Here is a 17,578-nt window from a genome sequence, read left to right as displayed (position 1 = left end):
ACCAAAACTGTTGTCCAGAGGGCTGAGGAAGGGTTGTTGAGGTGGTTCGGACATGTAGGGAGAATGGAGCGAAACAGAATGACTTCAAGAGTGTATCAGTCTGTAGTGGAAGGAAGGCGGGGTAGGGGTCGGCCTAGGAAAGGTTGGAGAGAGGGGGTAAAAGAGGTTTTGTGTGCGAGGGGCTTGGACTTCCAGCAGGTATGCGTGAGCGTGTTTGATAGGAGTGAATGGAGACAAATGGTTTTTAATACTTGACGTGCTGTTGGAGTGTGAGCAAAGTAACATTTATGAAGGGGTTCAGGGAAACCGGCAGGCCGGACTTGAGTCCTGGAGATGGGAAGTACAGTGCCTACACTCTGAAGGAGGGGTGTTAATGTTGCAGTTTAAAAACTGTAGTGTAAAGCACCCTTCTGGCAAGACAGTGATGGAGTGAATGATGGTGAAAGTTTTTCTTTTTCGGGCCACCCTGCCTTGGTGGGAATCGGCCAGTGTGATAATAAATATATATATATATATATATATATATATATATATATATATATATATATATATATATATATATATATATATATATATATATATATTATGGGAAGTACAGTGCCTGCACTCTGAAGGGTGTTAAGGTTGCAGTATTATAACTGTAGTGTAAGTGCGCCTCTGGCAAGGCAGTGTTAGAATGAATGATGAAAGTTTTTCTTTTTCAGGCCACCCCGCCTTGGTGGGAATCGGCCGATGTGTTAATAAGTAATAAACATATATATAATAGTTATATGCATGTCTAGGTGTGTGGTAGAGGAGTATCGTGGAATCCTGGGTAACCATTAGTAGAGTTCCTCCCACACACTCGTAATGGTGTTGTCATGGTGACACTGCCAGCAGATGTCAAGGCTGATGATAATGATATCTCCTCAACCTATCCATTTTTTCCTTTAGTTTTTCTTTCAAACTTTGAGTGATGTCTTCCCAAAAATCCTCACAAAGGAATCACACTAAATCATCGGTAATTTTGTAAGTTAAATTAGTATAGTGATGGCGATGGTGCTGATAATTATCATGTGATGTGATAGTGGCTTTGATGTTTATTATGTAACGTGATATTGGTACTGATGTTTATGTGACGTGTTACTGGTGGGGATGTTTATCATGTGATGTAATAGTGCTGATGTTTATCATGTAATGTAATAGTGATACTGATGTTTATCATGTGATGTGATAGAGGTGGTAATGGTGTTGGTGTTCATAGAATATGTTCTCACTTTTAAAATTACTTTGCTCTTGAGATCTGTAGGGACTGACTTCACTGCTCAATATTTCTAAGGCCACCAATTGCATTGCAGTATTATTAGGTATTTTATTGAAAGCAACGCTTGTTACGTTATTACTGAACGTTTGTTGAAATGTAGATTATTAGTATATTAAATATGTGTTGAAATTTACAATTGTGTTATGTAATTAAATGTTTGTCCAGTCATTTGTCCATTGAATTTTATAGCTTATAGTTGTAGGCTGTTAATTAAGTCCCTTCTGAAATGTGTGCGTTTTCGTAGTGCCTCGGTAATTCCAATCTCGTTTATTACGTATCTTTGTTTCTCATTAGTTGAGTAGACAAGTCTTACTAATTAAGCCTTTCCATTACAAAGTTCAGGTATGACTTTGTTCTTGTATTTGTTATTTAGGGCAAACCTGTCAAACTTTAGCCACCAGAGTACTGTTACAACTGTTTTGTGTTTATGGGAAACGTACCTTTGTTTATGGTGACACCCGCTGCCTCAACTACCTCTCACTCTTATGAAAGTTAAGTCTCGTCACTATTTCGCATACACATTTCAAAAAAAAGTGTTTAGATCTCTTACTCTTTCATATCTATATCTGCCTGTATACCAACAACCTTCTTTTCTGCTCTAACCTACCCTCATCTTGTCAGTCATCGTTCTTGCTAGACCGATTCGGTCGCTGCGCGATCCGAAAAGGTAACCTCTCTCTTGTCCTATAACCTCAGCACCTTGTCTCACAATCCACGCAAGAGGCATAACACTTGAACCGCCAAGCCCTCAAGAGGCACAGGAACTATAGCTAAATTCCCTCACAAGAAGTCTGATGCACAGGCGAAATGTTTCAGTAACAAAGATAAAGTATTGCGCATGTGTCTGATTCGTCAACTTGTCAGTACTGTATACCATTAATATAATTATTACAGTTTATGGCCAAGGAACTATATTTTAACCCTTCTAAAAGGTTCAGTAGCTGGAGAATACTTTGAAGATGATCAGAAGTCTTAGCTCAACACAAAAGCTCTTGGAGCGTTAGCATAAAATCCTCAAAAGGCCCCTTGGTCTTTTGAGAACTAACCCACTACCAGCATCCACTCCTTCCCCACCACCCCCATTCGCTTCTCTCCCCCCCTTTCAGGATGGAATATTAACTCCATTTCTTCTGAAACGAAACGTTTGAAGCTTCCTGGCTATACGGAATGCTTGATGGTATCTTCATCATCGACCTACTGAAGTCTCCCAGCTTAGACTGACAGATTTCAAAATCTTGTATGAGCACCATTTTGCGTGATGGAATGTGACAGGGAAAACAAGGATTGCTTTTGTTCCCACTGAGTAAGTTTCATAGGGTAATGGCACACTGCTGCCCTATTCTATGACACTGTATAGTGGATAGCCTGGTATAGTACAGTGGATAGCAGATTATCCACTGTATAGTGGATAGCCTAGTACAGTACAGTGGATAGCAGACTATCCATTGTATAGTGGATAGCCTGGTACAGTTCATTGGATAGCCTGGTATAGTACAGTGGATAGCAGGCTATCCACTGTACTGTACCAGGCAGGCATGGGAAAATGGTAAAAGTACTGGCCTGGACAGAACTGGTTTGTCATGGATTTGAACCATCCTTTTGCCTGTATTTAATAAAGCTACCCGAAGTTCTCATCCTAGTGACGCTACCCGGGAGTTTGTTCCAATAATCTGCAACGCCATTATTTCCAAACCATTATTTCCTTCTATCCTTTCTAAATCTAAATTTGTCCAACTTGAATCCATTGTTGAGAGTCCTGTCTTGGTGAGATATATTCAGCAAGTTATTTATATCCCCTGTATTCCTGTTTTCCATGTATACACTTCAATCATACCCTTTACTTGTACTCCTATCCAGACAGTGCAAAGTTAGTGTTTTCGGTCTATCTTCTGAGGAAAGGTTTCTAATACATGGAATCAATCTTGTCACTGCGATTTCTGGAGTCAAGTTGGATGATAATTGAGGCACAGGAAAACATATATATATATATCCGACATAGACAAGGATGTCAGCCACAGCACCGTGTCTTCCTTTGCAGATGACACCCGAATCTGCATGACAGTGTCTTCCATTGCAGACACTGCAAAGCTCCAGGCGGACATCAACCAAATCTTTCAGTGGGCTGCAGAAAACAATATGAAGTTCAACGATGAGAAATTTCAATTACTCAGATATGGTAAACATGAGGAAATTAAATCTTCATCAGAGTACAAAACAAATTCTGGCCACAAAATAGAGCGAAACACCAACGTCAAAGACCTGGGAGTGATCATGTCGGAGGATCTCACCTTCAAGGACCATAACATTGTATCAATCGCATCTGCTAGAAAAATGACAGGATGGATAATGAGAACCTTCAAAACTAGGGAGGCCAAGCCCATGATGACACTCTTCAGGTCACTTGTTCTATCTAGGCTGGAATATTGCTGCACACTAACAGCACCTTTCAAGGCAGGTGAAATTGCCGACCTAGAAAATGTACAGAGAACTTTCACGGCGCGCATAACGGAGATAAAACACCTCAATTATTGGGAGCGCTTGAGGTTCCTAAACCTGTATTCCCTGGAACGCAGGAGGGAGAGATACATGATTATATACACCTGGAAAATCCTAGAGGGACTAGTACCGAACTTGCACACGAAAATCACTCACTACGAAAGCAAAAGACTTGGCAGACGATGCACCATCCCCACAATGAAAAGCAGGGGTGTCACTAGCACGTTAAGAGACCATACAATAAGTGTCAGGGGCCCGAGACTGTTCAACTGCCTCCCAGCACACATAAGGGGGATTACCAACAGACCCCTGGCAGTCTTCAAGCTGGCACTGGACAAGCACCTAAAGTCAGTTCCGGATCAGCCGGGCTGTGGCTCGTACGTTGGTTTGCGTGCAGCCAACAGCAACAGCCTGGTTGATCAGGCTCTGATCCACCAGGAGGCCTGGTCACAGACCGGGCCGCGGGGGCGTTGACCCCCGGAACTCTCTCCAGGTAAACTCCAGGTATATATATATGCGCAAAACAACCACTCTGAAAGAATAGAGAAATTCCAAGGGCTTTCGTGACTACTCACATTATCGAAGTTGATTTCAGGTCTGTACCAAGATACCCTTGTGTTGCCCTAACTGTGATACCCTAACTGTTGCATTTGTGTCTTACCTAACAATCTGTCGGTATTTTATACCATTTTAATGTTCAATCTGTCAGACACTGCAATACAAGGGTATCTTGGTACAGACCTGAAATCAACTTCGACTACCTCTACTAGTGAGAACGGCTGGATTTGAGAGGGACCTGACCTCCCAACATCTGCGTTCTACTAGTGACCTACGTCTCACCTCCTGGCGCTATATAAGGCTCCATCCTGTCACTTCAACTCCATATTGTTTCAAACTTTGGAACAATGCTTTTCTCCAGACTGAGGGACTGACCACCTCAAAACTTTAAGGGTGATGGACTGATTACATCGTCTTCAAGTCTCTTCTGCTTCTATCAACTTTTCTGTACTCGACTGAAGAAGCCTACTGTGTAGGCGAAACGTTTCGAAATAAAGATACCTAACTGTTGCATTTGTGTCTTACCTAATAAGTGTTTACAGAAAATTTTCATAAGATATTTTAGGCTAGGGTAAGGTAAACTGACCTACATTTACCTATAGTTGATCAGCACTAACGAATTGCCATCAGCCTTAGGAGGCTGTATAGCAATTAAATGTTGCTTTTTTGTTTACTGTCCGATTTCCTCCAGTTTTGGTGCTCAAGACAAAGTGTTTTCACTCTTTCTTGAAAATATTTATCAAAAATATACCTCAAACAACTGAGAAAAGACTGAAAAAGGACTGATTTACTGAAAATGCCTTTTGGCAGGTTGCTTGTCCTATATGGGACAACGTGAGGTTGTTTGGACACTTGGTGCTGAGAGAACAATGCTTATACGAATTTGTAATTAGTACCTTTCCTCTAAATAACTTATCTTTATTTCACAAAAAAAAATAAAGTTTGTTCTTGAAATGTTGCAAAAAATCTGCCCTTTACTCCCACATAACTCCCAAAGTATTTGGAATATTTCCAAAAATTAATAATTGCAAATTAAAGAAATCATTATTCTACAATTTCTGTGAATATTATTACATTTAATTGAGTAATAAAGGCAGACTATGTACCGTAAAGTGAATAAGTTACTTCCCAGATATTGGCCTGGAGCGCCGGCCGGCCCACCGTCTCAAAAAAAAAAAAAATCGAGAAAATCGCGTTTGTTTGGGTGTATTTCTTAGTAAACTGATTGTTCTAGTGCAGTTAACCTCTTCAAAATACAGTTTTCTCTTACTCAGAGACCAAAGAATACGACATGGAGTCGACATGAGAGTAGTAACTCATTTATATCTAAATATTTTCTATGGTCTCTCGCCATATGGCTTATTTTATTCAGTCTAGAATATATAACATGTTTGTATGTTATTTATAGTCTTTATTATATCATATTAGATCAATTCTGATAGATAAATAAGCCGTAGAGTTGATATATAAGCTGATATAAGCGTAATAATGAAGTGATTTAAAAAAAAAATTTTCCCCCTTTTTTTGCCCCCCAAAAATTTTTAAATTTTAAAAAAAAAACCCCCCAAGAAAAAAAAAATTTCCCCCTTTGGGGGGTTTTTTTCCCGGGGGGAAAAATTTTTTTTTAAAAAAAAACCCCTTTTTAAAAAAAAAAAATTTTTTGGGGGAAAAAATTTTTGGGGGGGTTTTTTTAAATTCCCCTTGGGGGGGGGTTTTTTGGGGAAAGGGGGGGTTTTTTTTTAAAAAAATTTTAATTCGGGGGTTTGCAAAAGGTTTTTTTTTTTTTAAAAAAAAAAAAATTTTAAAAATTTAATTTTTTTTGGGCCCTTTTTTTTGGGGTTTTTTAAAAAGGTTCCCCCTAAAAAAAAATTTTAAAAAAATTTTTTTAAAAATCATTTTTGGGGTTTTTTTTTGGGCACCCGGGGAAGGGGTTTTAAGCCAAAAAACCCTTTTTTTTTTTAAAAAAAAAAAAAAAAAACCCCCCCCAAAATTTTCCCCTTTAAAGGAAAAGGGGGAAAAGGGGGAAAGGGGGGGGTTTTTTTTTTAAAAAAACCGGGTTTCCAGGTCTTTTTTTTTTTAAAAGGGAAATTAAAAAAGCCAAAAAAAAAATTTTGGAAAAAAATTTTCCCCCCCTTTTTTTTAAAAAACCCTTTAAAAATTTAAAAAAATTTAAATATTAAAAAATAATTTTTCCCCCTGGGGGGGGGAAAAAGGGGGGGGGGCCCCCCCCCAAAAAAAAGGGGTTTTTGGGGGGGGGGCGGGGGGCCCCCCCAAAATCCCCTTTTCCCCCGGGGGGGCCCCCAAAAAAAAATTTTTCCTTGGGGGGGGCCCCTTTAACCAAAAAATTTAAAAAAGGGGGAAAAAAAAAAAAATTTTTTAAAAAAAAAAAAATTTTTTTTTTTTTTAAAAAAGGGGGGTTTTTTCCCCTTTTTTTTTTTTTTAAAATTTTTTTTTTTGGAAAAAAAAAATTTTAAAAAAGGGGGGAAAAAAAAAACCCCCTTTTTTTTTTTTTTTTTTAAAAAGGGGGCCCTTTTTTTTGGGAAAAAGGGGTTTTTTTTTTGGGGGTTTGGGGGTTTAAAAAAAAAAAAAAAAAAAAATTTTTTTTGGGGGGGGGAAAAAATTTTGGGGGGGGTTTTTAAAAAATTTAATTTTTGGGGGGCCTTTGGGGGGGTTTTGGGGGTTTTAATCTTTTTTTTTAAAAAAAATTTTTTCCCATTTTTTGGGGGGGGGGTTTTTTCCCCCAAAAAGGGTTTAAAAAAAAACCCCCTTTTGGGGGGGTTAAAAAAATTTTTTCCCCCCCAAAAAAAAAATTTTTTTTTTTTTTGGGGGGGGGGGGAAAAAACCAAAAAAAAAGGGGGAAAAAGGGGGGGAAACCAAATTTTGGGGGGGTTTTGGGGGGGGGGGCCCCCCCAAAAAAAAAAAATTTAAAAAAATTTAACGGGGAAAAGGGGGGGGGGGTTTTTTTTTTGGGGGGGAAAAAAAAAGGGGGGGGGCCCCTTGGGGGTTGGGGGGTTTTTGGGGAAAAATAAAAAAAATTTTTTTGGGGGTTTTCCGGGGGGAAAAAAAAATTTTTTTGGGGGGGGGAAAAAAAAAAACCCCTTTTTTTTAAAAAAAAGGGGGGTTCCCCTTAAAAAAAAAGGGGTTTAAAAAAAAAAATTTTTTAAACCCCAAAGGGGGGGGGAAAAGTTTTTTTTTTGGGGGCCCCCCCAAAAAGGCCGGGGAAAAAAAAAAAATTTTTTTTTTTAAAAATTTAAAAAAAATTTTTTAAAAAAAAAAAAAAGGGGGGGGCCGGGGCCCCCGGGGGGGGGTTTTTTTTGGTTTTAAACCCGGGGGGGGTTTTTTTTTCCCCCTTTAAAAATTTTAAAATTTTTTTTTGGGTTTTAAAAAGGGGGTTTTAAAAAAAAAAATTTTTTTAAAAAAAAAAATTTTTTTGGGGGAAAAAAAACCCGGGGGGGGGGGCCCCAAAAAAAATTTGGGGTTTTTTTTTAAAAATTTTTCCAAAAAAAATTCCTTTTTTTTTTTTTTTAAAGGGGGAAAAAAAAAAAAAAACCCCCCAAAATTTAAAAAAAAAAGTTTTTTTTCCCCTTTTTTAAAAAAAAGGGCTTTTTTAAAAAGGGAAAAAAGGGCCCCTTTTTTTTTAAAAAAAAAATTTTTCCATTTTTTTTTGGGTTTAAAAATTTTTTATTTTTTTTTTTAAAAAGGGGAATTTTGGGGCCCAAAAAAAAAAAATTTTTTTTTAAAAAAAAAAAAACCAGGGAAATTTTCCCCAAGGGGGTTTTATTGGTTTTTTTAAACCCGGGGGGGTTTTTAAAAGGGGGGAAATGGGGGGGGGAAAAAAAGGGGGGTTTTAAAGGGGTTTTTAAAAAATTGGGCCACCTTTTTAATTAAATTTTCCCAAATTTTTTTTTTTTCCCAAAAAAAAGGGTTTTTTTTTTTTTTTCCCTTTTTATTTTCTTTTTTCCCCGGGAAAAACCCCAAAACCCCCCCCCAAAAAAAAAAATTTTTTCCTTTTTTTTTCCCCCCCCCAAAACTTTAAAGGGCCGGGGGTTTTTTTTGGGGGGGGGCCCCCAAAAGGGGCCCCCTTCCTAATCCCCCCGGGAAAAATTTTTCCCAAAAAATCTCACAAAGGAATCCCCTAAATCATCGTAATTTTTTAAAATTAAATTAGTATAGTGATGGCGATGGTGCTGATAATTATCATGTGATGTGATAGTGGCTTTGATGTTTATTAGTAACGTGATAGGTACTGATGTTTATGTGACGTTTACGGTGGGATTTTTTCATGTGATGTAATAGTGCTGATGTTTATCATGTAATGTAAAAAAAGTGATACGATTTTTATCATGTGATGTGATAGAGGTGGTAATGGTGTTGGTGTTCATAGAATATTTCTCACTTTTAAAATTACTTTGCTCTTGAGATCTGTGGGAAAACCTTCATTTTTTTAATATTTCTAAGGCCACCAATTGCATTGCAGTATTTGTATTTTTTAAACAATTGCTTATTACTAAACGTTTGTTGAAATGTAGATTATTAGTATATTAAATATGTGTTGAAATTTACAATTGTTTATGAAATTAAATTTTTGCCCAGTCATTTGTCCTTTTGATTTTTTTTAAATGTTTAGGCTTTAATTAAGTCCTTCAAAGTGTGCGTTTTCTTGTGCCTCTAATTCCAATCTCTTTATTACGTATCTTTGTTTCTCATTAGTTGAGTAACAAGTTTTTAAAATTTAACCCTTTATTAAAAGTTCAGGTATGACTTTGTTCTTGTTTTTGTTATTTAGGGCAAACCTGTCAAACTTTAGACAATACTGTTACAACTTTTTTGTGTTTATGAAACTCCTTTTTTATGGTGACCCCCGCTGCCTCCTCCTCTCACTCATGAGATTAAGTCTCTCACTTTTTCCCATCACATTTAAAAAAAAGTGTTTAGATCTCTTCTCTTTCATATCTATATCTGCCTGTATACCAACAACCTTTTTTTCCCTTCAACCTCCCCTATCTTTCAGTCATTTCTTTGCCGTTTTCCCCGTAAAAAAAATTCTTTTTCCCTTAAAACCCTCCCTTGTCTCACAACCCAAAAAGAGGCATAACACTTGAACCCAAGCCCCCCAAGAGCCGGAACTATAGCTAAATTCCCTCACAAAAGTCGTGCACAGGCGAAATGTTTAGTAACAAAGATAAAGTATTGCGTGTCGTTCGTCAACTTGTCATACTGTATCCATTAATATAATTTTACAGTTTATGGCCAAAGGGAAATATATTTTTCCCCTAAAAAGGGTTTAGTAGCTGGGGAAAAACTTTTAAGATATCAAGTCTTAGCTCAACACAAAAGCTCTTGGAGCGTTAGCATAAAATCCTCAAAAGGCCCCCTTTGGGCTTTTGAGAACTAACCCTAAGCATCCCTCCTTCCCCCCCCCCCCATTCCTTCTCCCCCCTTTCAGGATGGAATATTAACTCCATTTCTTCTGAAACAAAAACGTTTGAAGCTTCCTGGCTATACGGAATGGATGGTATCTTCACCCTCCCGACCTACTGGAAGTCCCCCAACAGATGCCCAGTTTTTAAAATTTTTTGAGCACCATTTTGCGTGATGGAATGTGACGGGAAGAAAAAAAGGTTCTTTTTTTTCCCCACTGAGTAATTTTCATGGGGGTAAGGGCCACTGCTGCCTATTCTTACACTGTAAAATTGGATACCTTATAGTACAGGGGATGGCGATTATCCACTGTATAGTGGATAACCAAATTCAGTCAGTGGATAGCGATTATCCATTTGTATAGTGGATAGCCTGGTACAGTTAAATTGGATACCTGGTATGGTGGGGGGATAGGGCTACCCAAATTGTATGCCGGCGGGCCCTGAAAAATAAGTAAAAGTATTTTGGCCGGGGAAAAGTTGGTTTTCATGGTTTAAAACCACCCTTTTTTGCCTGTTTTTAAAAAACTCCCCAAAGTTTTTCCCCTAGGGGCCCTTTCCCGGGGAGTTTTTCAATAATCTGCAACCCATTATTTCCCCTTTTTTTCTACCCTTTTAAATAAAATTTTAATTAATATTTGTTGGGGCCCTGTTTTGGGAAAAAGATATATTCACCCAAGTTTTTTATACCCCTGTTTTCCCTTTTTTATGTATCCCTTCAATCATCCCCTTTTCTTATCCCCCCTACCCAGAAAATTGCAAAGTTAGTTTTTTAAATTATCTTCTGGGGAAAGGTTTTCCCTTCCATGGAATAAAATCTTGTCACTGCGATTTCTAAAGGTAAAAATTGGATGATAATTGGGGCACGGGAAAAAATATATATATACCCAAACATAGACAAGGATTTAAACCAAACCCTGTTTTCCCTTTGAAAGTTAACCCCCCAAAATCCCATGAAAAGTGTTTCCCATTCAGACACGAAACCAAGGGAATCACAAATCTTTGGTGGGCTGCAGAAAACAATAAGTTCAACGATGAAATTCAATTACCCCGGAATTGTAAACTTAAAAATTAAATCTTCATAAAAGTCAAAACAAATTCGGGCCCAAAAAATAAAAACCCAAAACCCCAACCCCAAAGCCTGGGGTGTCATGTCGGGGGATCTCCCCTTAAAGGACCAAACTTTGTATAAATTATCTGCTAGAAAAAAGCAGGATGGAAAATGAACCTTAAAAAACCAGGGGGCCCCCCATAAACACTCTTCGGGTTCACTTGATTTTTTCTGGCTGGAATATTTGCCCTTTCGCCCTTTCAAGGCTTGAAATTCCAAAAGGAAAATGTACAGAGAATTTTCCCGGGGAAACCGGGAAATAAAACACCTCAGGGGCCCGGGGCCCTTGGGGGTTCCTAAACCCTTTTTCCCCTGGAACGCAGGAGGGAGAGATACATGATTATATACACCTGGAAAATCCTAGAGGGACTAGTACCGAACTTGCACACGAAAATCACTCACTACGAAAGCAAAAGACTTGGCAGACGATGCACCATCCCCACAATGAAAAGCAGGGGTGTCACTAGCACGTTAAGAGACCATACAATAAGTGTCAGGGGCCCGAGACTGTTCAACTGCCTCCCAGCACACATAAGGGGGATTACCAACAGACCCCTGGCAGTCTTCAAGCTGGCACTGGACAAGCACCTAAAGTCAGTTCCGGATCAGCCGGGCTGTGGCTCGTACGTTGGTTTGCGTGCAGCCAACAGCAACAGCCTGGTTGATCAGGCTCTGATCCACCAGGAGGCCTGGTCACAGACCGGGCCGCGGGGGCGTTGACCCCCGGAACTCTCTCCAGGTAAACTCTAGGTATATATATATGCGCAAAACAACCACTCTGAAAGAATAGAGAAATTCCAAGGGCTTTCGTGACTACTCACATTATCGAAGTTGATTTCAGGTCTGTACCAAGATACCCTTGTGTTGCCCTAACTGTGATACCCTAACTGTTGCATTTGTGTCTTACCTAACAATCTGTCGGTATTTTATACCATTTTAATGTTCAATCTGTCAGACACTGCAATACAAGGGTATCTTGGTACAGACCTGAAATCAACTTCGACTACCTCTACTAGTGAGAACGGCTGGATTTGAGAGGGACCTGACCTCCCAACATCTGCGTTCTACTAGTGACCTACGTCTCACCTCCTGGCGCTATATAAGGCTCCATCCTGTCACTTCAACTCCATATTGTTTCAAACTTTGGAACAATGCTTTTCTCCAGACTGAGGGACTGACCACCTCAAAACTTTAAGGGTGATGGACTGATTACATCGTCTTCAAGTCTCTTCTGCTTCTATCAACTTTTCTGTACTCGACTGAAGAAGCCTACTGTGTAGGCGAAACGTTTCGAAATAAAGATACCTAACTGTTGCATTTGTGTCTTACCTAATAAGTGTTTACAGAAAATTTTCATAAGATATTTTAGGCTAGGGTAAGGTAAACTGACCTACATTTACCTATAGTTGATCAGCACTAACGAATTGCCATCAGCCTTAGGAGGCTGTATAGCAATTAAATGTTGCTTTGCCGGAAAGTGCCATACAGCTCCCTTATGTTTGGCAGCGCTGGATGTATCGTAACATTTCCCTTCAGTTTTTTTTTTTTTATATATATAGGTATGACCACTAATGTTGAAGTTGGAGGGTGGGCTGTATTGTTGTATAGCTTAAAGAGTGACATCTGTACCTTAAACTAGAACAGAACATCTGTACCTTAAACTAGAACATTGTGGGGTCTGAGGCCATACCTTTACCTACCTAGTCTTAGCAGTAGACACCAGTATGTCTCCAATAACAGCGTAACCTCGTCAACTTTGCCTGTCGACGTAGGAGTTCATCAATGCAGAGTTTTTTATCTTGATCTCTTCTACGCATCACATTTCCTTAAACCTGTTCTGCTCGCAGATGACAGGACTTTTGTCATCTCCCACTTAAATCCGACTACTCTCAGCGACACTGTCAATGGTGAACTCCTAAAATTATATATGTGGATGACTACCAACAAATTCACCCTTCATATTGTCAAAACCTACTACATGATGTTTGGAAGCAGATCTTCGGATATCGTAGAGGTGGTAGCTGGACAAAGACGCAAGCATGGAGAACAAGTCTCGATTTGGACAACGTTATGCTCTTAAAATGGTTAATCGACACACACAAGCAGGAGACAACGTTTCACTTACATGAGGCTTTATCAAATAATTAAGCCTCATGTAGGTAAAACGTTATATTAAGAGGCCAAAAGGTCTTTTGCCTTGTCGGCTATTCCATACTTCACTTACGTTTCTTCTTTAACTAAAGACTGCAGAGAATCCGTAGCTTGGAGATGAGGTGCGGGTTTACTAAAAGTATTATCCATATCCAGTGGACTGAAGAGGGGTTGTTGAGGTGGTTCGGACATTGAAGGGCCTATAAATCTACTGACAAGAGAAACATTGACAGAATAAAGGCTTCTTCTGAATACTTAATTCATGCCTGTTGGGCTACGGAATCCACAGCCTCTTCCAAAATGGCTATGCATCCGCAGCCTCTTCCAAAATGGCTGTGTCAACCTCTTCCAGAATGGTTGTGGATTCCGCAGCCTCTTCCAAAATGGCTGTGGATTCCGCAGCCTCTTCCAAAATGGCTGTGGATTTATCATGATGGTAGCTGTTGATGTGGTTGGGATGTGTAATTACAGGGCAGTCACAACACTCGGGGAAGGGCTGACAGGAGGGTTGGTTGCAGCAGGGCTGAGCTAAAGGGTCTGTGGTTGTGGTCCTGGGCTCCATCCACGTCATGGTCTTCATGTGTTCCTCTCTCCACTCTCCCAACATATCCAACACCGGTCTGTTGATATTGATTGGAAATAATACAAATACCCGTAGTTTAAAAAAAAGCGAGCGGCAATATTGCGGTTAAAATAATTTAAACAAATTACTTATAAAGTGAAAGCATAAATTTCGGTTCGTCAGCCCGTTCAGTGGATAATGCCAAGAAACGATAATAAAGGATTTTATCAGTTTTGGAATAAATTTTTAACAAACTTCCAAGACGACATGCTAGCTTATGTTCCATTTAACTGTAACTCATGGTCCAAGAAAGACCCAGAAGACTGAACACAACGAGCCTAACTCTGTTCCTGAAACTGCAATAACTGATGAAGGAAAGCCCTCAAGACTTGAAAACACTAGCCTAGCTGTTCCTGAAACAGTAACAAATAGTCTAGTCTAAATATTGACAGCCGGAACCTAATTCTGTTCCTGCAACTGTAACTAATGGGTCAGGGCAAACCTAAATGTCCAGTTTTCATTTCCAATTTGTGGAATAGTAATGAATTGCCTCAGCCACGTTATTGTCGTTTATATTCTTTACAAACAGGCAGTATTCCACGCAGACGCACACTCCATCGCTTAAAATAAGTATATGCTTGAGATACAAAGAATCAATTAAGCATTAACATGGTGTAACCTCAGTGGAAATGATACTCACAGGTAGAGGGAATCATTGGCCAAGTTGTATCGTTCGCCGGGGTCGTAGTAGAGGTTGTAGAGGAGCGGGGGGTCGTGATGGGTGAGGGGGTGGCTGGAAGGGCACAAAGGGTCGTAGTTGTCAGGGTCCGACAGATCTGAGGAACATACGCTTAAGTTATATTAAATCATCACACAGAGTATATATTCAGAGAAGTCCGTATCCGTACAAATACACCAAGTGGTATATACATAGGTTTGTGTATTTCAGTTTATATGCACCCGTAGCTCGATCGCTAGCGCACTCGGCTCACACACTGCGGTCCGGAGATCGAATCTCCGGTACGGCTGGAAAACATTAGGGACGTGTTTCCATAAGACACTTGCTCTCCCTGTTCACCCATCAGTGTAAAATGGGTACCTGGGTGTTATTCGACTGCTGTGGGTCGCATCCTGGGACAAAAGTGACCTAATTTACCTGAGATGCTCAGCATAACAAGCGACGTTCTATATAGTAGTGTGTCATTGATGTCAGTCAGACCTGTATACTTTGTGCATGTACTTGTAGAAATAAAGATATATTATTATAGACTATATATAAGCACACACAGGTGTGTATCTGTGCAAAAAAAAAAAACACTAAGAATTTGCTTAAAAGCCTATTGTAGAATTTAAAGTACTCTTGATGTTAGTGTACAGATGAACTGTAGCCTTTAATGACGCGAATCCAATCGATGAGCTTTAAACCTAGCATATTAACAATGAAATGGTGATGGTAATGATATTAATGTAAGAATAATAATAAGAATAATAATGGTGAAAAAGGAAAATTCGCCATTAAACTGTTGAATATTTCCAGCCATAACGATATAATTTTCTCTGTACTGAAAACTAGCGCATGTCATGAATGCCAATATAGTGAAATGATGGTAGGTAAGACACGGAGTGCCGCAACAGTTAGGCAACTTTATTCGGAAACGTTTCACCTACACAGTAGGCTCCTTCAGTCGAGTATAGAAAGTAGGCAGGAGCAGTAGAGATGTGAAGACGATGTAAGCAGTCCATCACCCTTGATCTGAGGTTGTCAGTCTCTCAGCCAGAAGAGTTCTGTTCCATAGTCAGAAACAACATGAAGATGAAGCGACAGTGTGGAGGCTTGTATACTTCTCCAGGCTGAGGGACTGACAACCTCAAATCAAGAGTGATGGACTTGATTACATCGTCTTCACATCTCTACTGCTCCTGCCTACTTTCTGTACTCGACTGAAGGAGCCTACTGTGTAGGTGAAACGTTTCGAAATAAAGTTGCGTAACTGTTGCCTTTGTGTCTTACCTTCCAACCTGTCTGTATTGTATACCATTTTGATATTCACATAGTGAAATGATAAATATTTGCAGTGCCCACATATACATACACACACACATGATTTTTTTTTATTGGGAAAACTGGATACAGCACATCGTGGGCTACCCTGATGTTTATAACATTTTACAAAGTTTAAACAAGAGATAACTACGTTTTTTGCCTAACACATTCATTACACAGAATGAATTTTCATACAGTAGTTTTGATACATTAGCTGCGAGTCCAGCTGTAATCCTCCAGCAGGTTTGGAGTTACTTTCACCTGGGCACCATCACACAGAATGGTGAGAGTTTAGCTGTAAATCCTTTCAGGATGTCTGTGGTATCACTTGGGCACCATCACACAGGATGGTGCAGTATTTGTCACAGTAATGACAATGGCAAAACCAAAGTACGCATGAAGTGTTCTTACGTAATATAATAATAATAATAATAATTCTTTATTTCTACAAGTATATGTACAAGGTATAGCTGACATCAATGACATAATACTATATACAAAGCCGCATTTCGGGCAAATTAGGTCAATTTTGTCCCAGAATGCGACCCACACCAGTCGACTAACACCCAAGTACCCATCTTACTGATGGGGAATATAGACAACATGTGTAAAGAAACATGCCCAGTGTACCTACCCTCGTCGGGAATCTATCCCGGACTCTCCGTGTGAAGCGAGAGCTTTAGTCACGAGGCCACGGGGCACCCTGCGTAGGCACTTCAAACAACCACATCAAATTAAAATCATACACTAGTAAGGGAGCTTACCTGACCCTATGGTGTAGAAATGAGCCTTATAAGTACCATTGGTGACGGCAAAGGGTCCCAAGGACTGCTCTGGTGACTGCGGATACACAGCGTACATCTTACGGGGACTCTGATGACGATAGTGGTGGCGTAGTAGTAGTTGTGTGAGAGAAAGTCGTTGAGAAAGGTTAAAAAATGATCACAATAACTACTGTTAATTAAAATAATAATAGACTTTTATACAATAACATCCAGTAATTTGTGTTGAATATTTCTTCACTGCAAGTTCTAATAGATCTTTTTTTTATCATATTTCAAAAAACAGCTAGTGTTCTTTTAACCCATGGGCATATACGACAACTGTTATCAATGTCAGTATTTAACAAATAAAAATCGCTCAGTAGAATATAGTATTGTTTGTCTCGCCTTTAGCAGACTAAGTGGTTGGGGGAGGGCGAGCCTCCACCTACACTGAATGAAGTACATAGGTTTAGCGCTTCAAGTAAATAAAAATTATTCTAATAGTGGCAACCACCTTAGCGAGAGGATCCCTGAGGAGGGGCGAGAGGTCGACGCCGTCCAAAGTTAAGTTAGAGGTGTCTAGGTGAACCAGAGACGCCAGGGTGGGAAGTATATCCAGTGTTGATGCCAGACCCGACGTTTTACCTGGTGTCGTTCAAGATACTGATTAATAATAATTTGCATTCTTTTATATGATAAGCTTATCCTAGCCAGTCAAACTGGAAGAACTGTTAAAGACAACTAAATACTTCTAGTAGTTATAGACCAGCTTGTTAGGAAAGTTGTAAAGTGTTGTAAATGACCACCACCACGAAAATCTGTGTAGTCTGTAGAAAGGGTAACAGACGAAATCAAGGGACTGCTCACAGAGTCACATGCAATGTTTACAGCATTCACAGAGACCCACATCAAGGATCATTTTGACAACGAAATATGTATCCCTTGTTATAGATTATTCAGATGCGACAGACTAAACAGACAACAAGGGGAAGTTAGCCTGTACGTCATAGAGTCGCTCATTTGCTCAGAACTGCTAAACACCTCAAATGACGTAGTTGAAGTTTTGGAGGTAAAGGTTCAAAACTAAAACCTTGTCATTGTGGTTGTATACAAGCCTCCAGATGCAACTTCCCAGCAATTCCGGCACCAGCTTTTGAAAATTGACCACT

At 39.4% G+C, this 17,578-nt stretch overlaps 2 protein-coding genes across 5 annotated transcripts in view; one reads left to right on the top strand and one right to left on the bottom strand.

Annotated features, from left to right (window-relative positions):
• The window catches only part of LOC128692866 (retinol dehydrogenase 13), a 483,761-nt gene that overhangs the window by 253,321 nt on the left and 212,862 nt on the right, over window positions 1-17,578 (top strand). The gene's annotated exons all lie outside the window — the stretch shown is intronic.
• LOC128693016 (arylsulfatase A) overlaps window positions 12,463-17,578 on the bottom strand; it is a 30,577-nt gene continuing 25,461 nt past the window's right edge. The window contains exons 7-10 of the mRNA XM_070091959.1: window positions 16,924-17,060; window positions 16,410-16,518; window positions 14,302-14,437; window positions 12,463-13,659 (exon numbers count right to left, since the gene is read on the bottom strand). Coding sequence (XP_069948060.1) covers window positions 13,344-13,659; window positions 14,302-14,437; window positions 16,410-16,518; window positions 16,924-17,060 — 698 coding nt within the window. The 3' untranslated portion in view covers window positions 12,463-13,343. The remainder of the gene's footprint in view (window positions 13,660-14,301; window positions 14,438-16,409; window positions 16,519-16,923; window positions 17,061-17,578) is intronic.

Source organism: Cherax quadricarinatus, chromosome 38, assembly GCF_038502225.1.
Source record: "Cherax quadricarinatus isolate ZL_2023a chromosome 38, ASM3850222v1, whole genome shotgun sequence".
NCBI lineage: Eukaryota > Metazoa > Arthropoda > Malacostraca > Decapoda > Parastacidae > Cherax > Cherax quadricarinatus.
The sequence above is the reverse complement of the archived record's forward strand: the minus strand, read 5'-3'. Positions and strand labels throughout refer to the sequence as shown.